This window comes from Egretta garzetta, unplaced genomic scaffold (genome assembly GCF_000687185.1).
Source record: "Egretta garzetta isolate BGI_Z169 unplaced genomic scaffold, ASM68718v1 scaffold429, whole genome shotgun sequence".
NCBI lineage: Eukaryota > Metazoa > Chordata > Aves > Pelecaniformes > Ardeidae > Egretta > Egretta garzetta.
In genome coordinates this window covers 65,701-74,200 of record NW_009260678.1, presented here as the reverse complement: position 1 = coordinate 74,200, position 8,500 = coordinate 65,701, and the positions used below count along the sequence as shown (strand labels likewise).

General features: G+C 40.2%; 1 protein-coding gene across 1 annotated transcript in view; it reads right to left on the bottom strand.

The window, feature by feature from the left end:
* Positions 1-8,500, bottom strand: part of FNDC3B (fibronectin type III domain containing 3B) — a gene marked incomplete at its 5' end in the record, with an annotated part of 171,724 nt that overhangs the window by 103,231 nt on the left and 59,993 nt on the right. Inside the window, one exon of the mRNA XM_009645787.2 lies at positions 6,328-6,404. Within this exon, the coding sequence (XP_009644082.2) occupies positions 6,328-6,404 (77 nt within the window). The remainder of the gene's footprint in view (positions 1-6,327; positions 6,405-8,500) is intronic.

Here is an 8,500-nt window from a genome sequence, read left to right as displayed (position 1 = left end):
GTGTGTCCTCAGGTTATATGAATTTATGCCTGTCAGCTGTGGGCTGCGACCACGGACAATTTCTGTGGGTTGGCTGGCCTCCTACAGAAGAAAATTTTCTATAGAAAGTTAATTCAACTCACTTGTAATTGATGTTTGACATCAAAAAAAAAAAAAAAAGTGTTGGTTGCTATGCTGAGCAACCAGAATAGGAATTGTTTAGCTTAACATACTTCATCCTAACCTCTAAATTTACAACCTCAGCTAGCAATTTGTCATCCACTAGCTTTGAATTGTAAAGACTTTCCAGAGTCTTCAGAAGATGGCTGGACCTCAGAGGTTTAGACTACCACATCGGTGCAACTGCTGCATTTTCAGGCCTCCCATCTCTGCTACTGGATCTGCTCAACCTCCGCAGCATCTCTTATTCTGGCAACAGGTCTGAACCCTGCACTCCAAAACCCAGAGAAGAGGAAAATCCTTTTCTATTTAGCACTTATTTGACCAACAGAATTACTTATTTAGGACTGTGTACAGAAACGTTGGCCTTAACTCCCTTAGACTTGGATCGTGCTCTAATTTGAGATAACAAGTCCCAACATCTTGATGTGAAAAGTTTCCATCATGGCTTTAACTAGTCCAAGCCTCAAAGACATCTTCAGCCTGCCAGGTGGGTATAAGCTCTTATCTGTATGTCTAGGCCAGCCTACACGTCTATGTTGTGCACTAGCGGAAGATGAATACGTTAAAGAACAGATTTGGACAGAAAGCTTGTGCTCTGCGGCAGCACACAATGTAAACCCATATTTAAATGACGAGGATGTCTCTTCCTGAACTATCTTCTAGAGAGCTGGGTGGAAAGCTCAGAGTTCCCTCAAAGACCTTTTAGCTGAAATTATCCTGCTAGATGAAACTACAAAATACCAGCAGTAGCGAGAGAAAAGCCAGAGATCAGGGGATGAGCCAGCCTTCCAAATGACTTTCGTCAAAAAGCTAAGAGACTAATATTAATATATTTTATTTGTTTCCTCCCGGGCCACAAATCCTGACAGCGTTCTTGTTCCTTCATGTGCACACGTTCCAAATGAACGCAAAAACACAGGGGACCTGGCAAAAAAATACTTTATTTCCCTGTCCTACAGGGCGTTCGCTCCCTAAACTAGGATTTATACATTTATATATGACTTTCTGAAGCTGCAATTTTTAAATACACTATTCTGTCCTTAACCGATCAGAAAATCAGCAATCCAATGTATTATATATTATCTGCATTAAACCAGCTCTAAAACCAGCACTGGTTAAGATCGTCAATGTATCTCGATGTGTAAAACTGGCAGGGGGCAGATTACAGTAGATTATATAGGGGATGACCCTTTCGATTCATCAGACAGAGGAAATTCGTTTTGATCCGTTAATGTAAATCACATAACTTCGCAGAGAGGTTAAACTTTGCTATTTAAGGAAGAAATCCGCAATTCTTTGTATCTCCTTAAAACCATTTCTCATGAAGATCACAAACTCAACAGGAAAGACACTGTCTGCTGGAACGACTCTAATTCAAGCAACGAAACCCTAATCCCTGTTGAGGTCTCTAGATGCAACTGGAATATTAAAAGTAATTGCCATTACTAATTTTAGCAGTTTGCATTTACAGAAAACAAGCGTCTCTGGTCATTTGGCACCTAGAGCTCAACTTTTATTATTTTGGGTTTTTCAAACCGTTACTAGGTAAATTGTCTTTTGCTGTTATTTTTTTGTGCTTGCTGGTGTAATTGGCACACCTCCTCAAGAACAGTATTATTATAGCATAGTTCTGGGTGGTTTTTTCCATATTTTAGGGAGCTTAATTGCTGAGTGAGGTAGCTAGGTGATCTTTCAGGAGAATCTGGATGAACGTTACTCATACACAATAAAATCGCCTCCCCCATCGGCTGCCACATTTTAAGAATCCCATTTTAAATGGTATTTGTTTTACATTAAAGATGTCACTGTAGCAACGAAAACTCAATCTAACTCGAGATAACTCACATATTCAAAGTACTTCACTGTTCCATATTCTCTTATTTTTTTCTCCACTGGAATTTAATACCACACCCCCAGGAAAAAGCCAGGCATGTTAATTTTGCACAGGTAATCAATACCTATATTTTGTGAGTTCCAGTTAAAGGGATACAATCACTCTCATTCTGTAACACGCACGTCTACTGAATGGGTATCATACGGTAATATGGAATTAATTTCCATTTGCTTTCAAAAAAATGTTCTTATTTCACTTAGCATGCTAGATTCAGCAAGGTCATCTGGAGCATGGCCACTGGGTGGACCACGACCAATACTTGGAGAATTTCATAAACTAATTTGAAACTTCATTCATAAATCAATCTGTACCAGAGAACAGTACAGAATGAACTCATCTGCAAGGAACTTGGATGTCAACATTTTATTTATTCACTTAATTTATTAAGGATGCCAATCCAAGTTCACGCAAGCCCTGGCAAGTTTGCATCACTATCTTTGCCATCCGTTGTGCACAAACACCAGTACTAAATCTGTACCCTGAACCTGGAAAACAGATGAACATCTATAATGCTGGCAAGAATCTTGGGCTACTTAAAATCTAGAATGGTACGGATCTTTGGGACCAATGCTTCTGAACTTGGGTGAGATCTGCACATGAACTTGGGTGAGATCTGCACAACCTTCCTTGTGCTCAGAGCGTTGGGGAGGATCATCCTGTTGAAGGATGACTCGATTGATCACGGTCTACAAAACACACAGGGAAGGTCTGTGAGCGGTAAGCCATACAAAACCAAAGAGTCTCTGCCTAAAAGCTTATGTCAGCCAAACATGGGTTTGGACAACACCTCTCTTAGGGTAGGGGATGTATGCAAGACCAAAATCCTGATACCCAAGGACGTGATGGATTTTCTCCCACTTTAAATGTCACTTAAAGGCTTTCCTCTTTCTAGAAGTTATGCTCTAGTTCTGTCAAATGCTATGTGCTTCATGCGGTGAAGACTGAACTGCAGGACCATGGCTCGAGTTGCATAGTTCAGACTCGTGACCCCAACGTTACCTCCTGACAAAAGGAGTCTTATCAGCTCTATGCATAGTTCATGCTCCAACCAGTAAATTTGTCCTTTAGCTTTGAAATATCTGTGGCAGAGACCACATATTAACAACTCTGTAAATAAAATCAAAAGTGGAGTTTCATGCCAGATTTTCACATCCAACTACACATGAGTAATTCCTCAAACTCCAGTGGAATTGCTCCAGATTTATTTCAGAGAGCGCAATCCTCAGCCAATAGCCCTAAGCAAGCAAGTTCACGATCGTGCTTTTTGATATTTCCATTGTTCTAGTTCTCTTCATTAGAACACCCAAATCCTCCTTCCCTCCTCCCAAACATACACTGTGAAAAGCAGAAACAACAACCCATAAGGACGTCCCCAAATCTAATAGCTCAGCATCCAAAACATGATCTTTAATCTTCAGATTATGCTGACACCAGGGAGCCAGAGTGCTCTGGGAGCCAGAAGGAGGCATTGGGCCTCCCTACGGACCCCAAGGGCACGGAGCTGCTGGTAAACATCCCAGCAGAGGGCATTGGAAGCAGCTCCATCCCCAGCTCAGAACTGGAACGGGCATTAACAGCTCATGCCCGGCTCCTGACAAGTCACAGGAGCTGCTCCCTTCTTCTCCTTCAACGTCCAACAGTTGAAACCAAAATTGTTGACTTGGCAAGCATTTAACAGAAATTTCTCTACCATGCAACCTTCCACAACTAACTTTCACAGCAGCAATATTGTCCACCAAGAGCACAGCAAGGAACTTTTTTTTCTCTTTTATATTTAACTAACCCTTAGCTAACAAAGAATTGCAGAGACATGAACTCTGATCTGATAGTTCCTATCTGCCAGGGATATACAGAGGTTTGTCTACTAAAAATGAAATGCAAAAATAACTGGCTGTATTGAACCAGTCTGTGAAAGCAAACCCATAGCATGAAAGATCTGAACTGGTGGTGTGTATTTGTCTTCTATTATTTCCCTGGATTTATTCCCACCCTGGCTAAGCCTCATCATCGGGAACATCTCCTTAACATCAACAAACCCAGCTTTTAGCCATGATTACTAATATGGTCCTTGAAGTACAGAAATATCTGTTTTGCTGCTGCTTCCAGTGGAGCTGATCTTGCAGGGCACACAACCTCCTGCCAATTTTTTGCTGATCGTTTTCACAATACCGAAGAGCTAATGAAGCATCATTTTAATCCAGGGTTGCAACCACTAGATAACTAATGCAATATTTAAGGCTAATACTCACAGCTCCAACTGGCTTGGCATAACAAAATGGAAAACAGATTTCATGCCTTTTTTTAATAGGCTCCGTTACTTCTCTGCAGGGCTCTCCTGCCTGACTCTTAGATGCACGCTTTGGGGTCAAATCAAACAAAAAAAATCAAATATATTTTCATTCGTATCTCAGAGTGCATTGATTTGCTCTAGGGCCTTTCCCTTGCAATTCTAAATTTGACGTTGCGTTCTCATTGTTTATCATAAAATAGGATTTTCAGCCGTGAGGCAACAGGCAAAAGCAAGAGCAAATAAGGCAGGGACATTTATTGCAGTAAGAACTATTTTGACTACTATGCACTTTCAACTACGAGTTAATATGAAGCAGTCTGAAAGGCAAGAGGCTCGCTGGTCACACACCAGAACACACATTCTGCTGCCGAAAAGCACTGAAGACAGAGTTTTCCCTTAAAACTTTACAACATATTTCCAGCTCCTTGCAAAAATCTCTTCAGAAGAGGGTTGGCTGGGGTGTGGGGTTGTTTCTTTTTTTTTTTTTTTTTTGGTTAAGAAATTACTTAAAGACTTCTTTAGTGGAATTATTATGGTGCCCCACAAAAAGCATTAAAGAGGAACTGGGTTCAGACAGAGAAACAGCTGGAAGATTTCATGACCCTGGTTTGGAAAGCATTTCAGTTATACCCAACCATTTATCTCAGGACAGGGGCTGAGAGGTATAAACAATTTTAATAATAAGAAGGTGTTAAAGTTATTTCAAAGGAAGAGTAAACCTTTAAAAAATTCCTCTGGATGATACGGGCCAGTTTATTCAACCAGGTGGGCACACGAGGAGTATGAAACAGCACTGCAAATGCTGTCTCGAAGTGCACCCCAACCACCCACCTCGGGATGCCTGAGGAGCGGGAGGAATCATAGAATCATAGAACCGTTTAGGTTGGAAAAGACCTTTAAGATCATCAAGTCCAAGGGAAGGAAGCTGCACCACCCTGCCCTCTCTCCCAGCCTTGCTAACAACGTCCCCCGTACTTGAGGCACATTTTCACTCTGTTCAGAAGTTAAAATACCACAGAGCGATTGCAGTATTTTGTGGGATTTAAGTATGACGCCATCCACAATTTTTCAGAATTACACAAGCTCACATGTTTCCTGGGGAGGGGAAGGAATTTGGAGGACATCATCCATTTTCTGCTTAACAAGATGTCAAAAAATATGTATCAAAAGTTCTTATGCTATTCAACAAGGACATTTGAAATACTTTGTATACTCTTAATGAAGCTTTTGGTCCAGTCCAGGTCTCAATGAAAGTGGTGAAATTATTGGATTTACTGTGGTGGTCACAGCTATTCTGCCTTACATCAACCCTTCTTTTTTTTTTTCTTTTTTTTTTTTTCTTTCTTTCTTACTTCAGAAAGAATCTAAGCTTTGCAGAAGATGGAAGGAACACAAACAACTGGTAATCTGAAGTGGTTATTTACACAGAAGAGCAGTAGCTATTCAAGAGTTCCAAAACTTAACAGCTTTGTGAAAAGCTTTTTCCATTTTTTCCCATAAACAGAGAATTAAATCACATTTTTTTCTTGAAAACAAAACAAACCCCCCAGTTCTTGATACACTGCAGGATTTCTGCTGGGAAGATACCGAGGATCACCAGTGTATTTTATAGCTACGGTGGCTCCTTCTCTCACCTCCCCTGGCCTCCTACCCCTTCTGACGGTCGCACTAGAACTTAAGGCATCCCCTAACAATGTGGACTTTTCTCCAAAGGGAGAGAAGTTGCACATATAGGCTCGATCTGCATGCATAGTTTTTGCTAGCATTAAAAAAACCAAACCCTGGTATACACAGTGTGTGAAGGCGCACACGCACGCTCACTTGTGCAAAGCTGCGTGTACTGTCAGTAGAGAAGAGGCGTATGAAAATGCGCGTTGCCATTTTCATCAATATTGCTAAATTAAACTTCAGCTAAGTAGACTTCCCTGTATGGATCAATGCTATTGCTTTTATCTACATTTTAATTCTTGAAGCAGCATACCTGTGAGATATAACCGGGAGGCACATGAATAGGGGGAATGGATCCATTGGGTGACATCATGGGAACCTCTGCTGGTCCTAAGAGAAAGAGAGAAAGAAGATATTAGTTTTTTCAGTTAAAATTGCACAATTGCTCAGAAAAAGCCTAAAAATAGCTTTATTTTTGAAGCTTGCAATAACAAAATGAGCAGCTCCACTAATTCCTGGTTTATGGAAAATGCCTTGTGCCATCATTCTGAGAATAAGATCATTGTTCAATGACTTTACCATATATTCCGTTGAAATAATATTTTCATCATAAAACAGCTAAAGCATAGACTTTATATTACCCACTGATCAACTTATACAGCATTAAGCAGTAACACAATACGTCCTTTAGCAGCCCACAATTCCTATATTGAAATCTGGTTAAGTTATTCTTGTCAAAGGCATGGGAGCAGAGAACAAAGCAGAAACTGTGCAGCCTGGAATTAGGCAGCTCCCAAGGAAAGCGTCCAATTGTAGCAAAAAAAAAAAAAAAAAAAAAAAAAAAAAAAAAAAAATCACATATGTGAAAAACTATCTATCTATTTAAGAATGCACAAAGACCAAATTCATTATCTCAGCTATTCAGACTAACCTTGGAATGTGGTTATACAAGCAAGAAGCTTATGGTTTCCACTCCGAAACCCAGCCCTGAACATGCAAGTTCCATTTTGAGGCACTGAGTACAAGTATAACAAAGCAAGTGCCATAACCCTTCGACTTCTGCAAACAGAGCCTCATGGCTAAAAGAAAGCGTCTGGATAACAAGGAAGAGTTCGCCCAGTTGCTCATTGATTCAGCCATTAAAATCAGGAACATCACACAGAGCAGTCAATAAAAGGAACCCCCCAAACACCAGACAGGTGTTTGCAATGAGAGTTTACGACTTCGAAAAAGAAAAATTCATTTCATTACTTCCTTATTAGGTATTAAAACGTTTACGCTAGCCTGTTAGTTAGCCCATTTGCCATGGGCTAAGGAAAATGTCATGGTCAAACAAATCGCAAATTGAATTTTAGCTTTGACTAACAATACAAAAGATAACTTCATAACCTTCAGTGATGGAGAAGCCATCTAACATCTCTAAACTGTATCACCTTCTAGGTAAGGCAGCTAAACGCTCTAACACATGTAGGATTTCAGGCACAGATGGGATGTAATGGCCTTTAGGAGTGACTGCTCCTGAAGTTTAGACAAACATAATGAAATCCCCAACAACAAAGCAAGTCGCAGTCTGTTGTCTGCTACCAGCAAAACCAGTCCACATTAAATTATCAAAAAGTCATCCCCTATCCATCTGCATTTTTATACTCCTCAGGCTGCTTATTGCACAATAAGCAGGACTTCACGACCTCTCAAAATCCAAGTTAGACGCTAGAATCCATCTGAGATATTTTATACCTCCTCTGATCTTGGTTCGTTTTCTCTGTCCAGTTATTTATAGTCTAATCAGCACATACAGTTTTTACTAGTCACATCTAGATTTGAAATCTGGTAATTTATCATCAAGTGCATCAAGCACATGGAAACTCTGAAGTTTAAATTAAAATAAGTCATTTTAGGTGTGTGGTTCTGCTGCTCTTCATGCTTCTCTGTACTTAACTACATACAGAACTTTACCTATACTACAGCCCCAATAAGAAAAAGAAGTCATTATTACTTCTCCTTCTTATTCAGCTCATATGGGTCCCCCCTCCCCTTATTCTACAGCTCTTTCAATGTTATTTGTCTCCCCAGATAGCCAACAGTTTTAGTGTGAATGGAAAAAAAAAATCAGCAGGAGCAGTAGGCAGTTATGGGGGGGAGGAGCTGCCATCTAAATGGCTCTATTTAAACCCATACAAAGTGACAATTGGTTCAGAGGAAACTTTGCAGAAATACTATTTGAGTAAATATGCTTTCCCTATCAAAAAATCTGCAAGTTTTGTTTGAGGAATATGGGGGTTTATTTCTCTCTGAATCTGCTTTGGTCTATATACACTAAAAAGTTTCACTACACAGTAAGTTGGGCAGTGTATCTACAGGTCATGGCCAATACTGCACAGTAAGTTGGGCAGTATATGTATAGGTCATGGCCAATACTGCACAGTAAGTTGGGCAGTGTATCTATAGGTCATGGCCAATACTGCACAGTAAGTTGGGCAGTATAT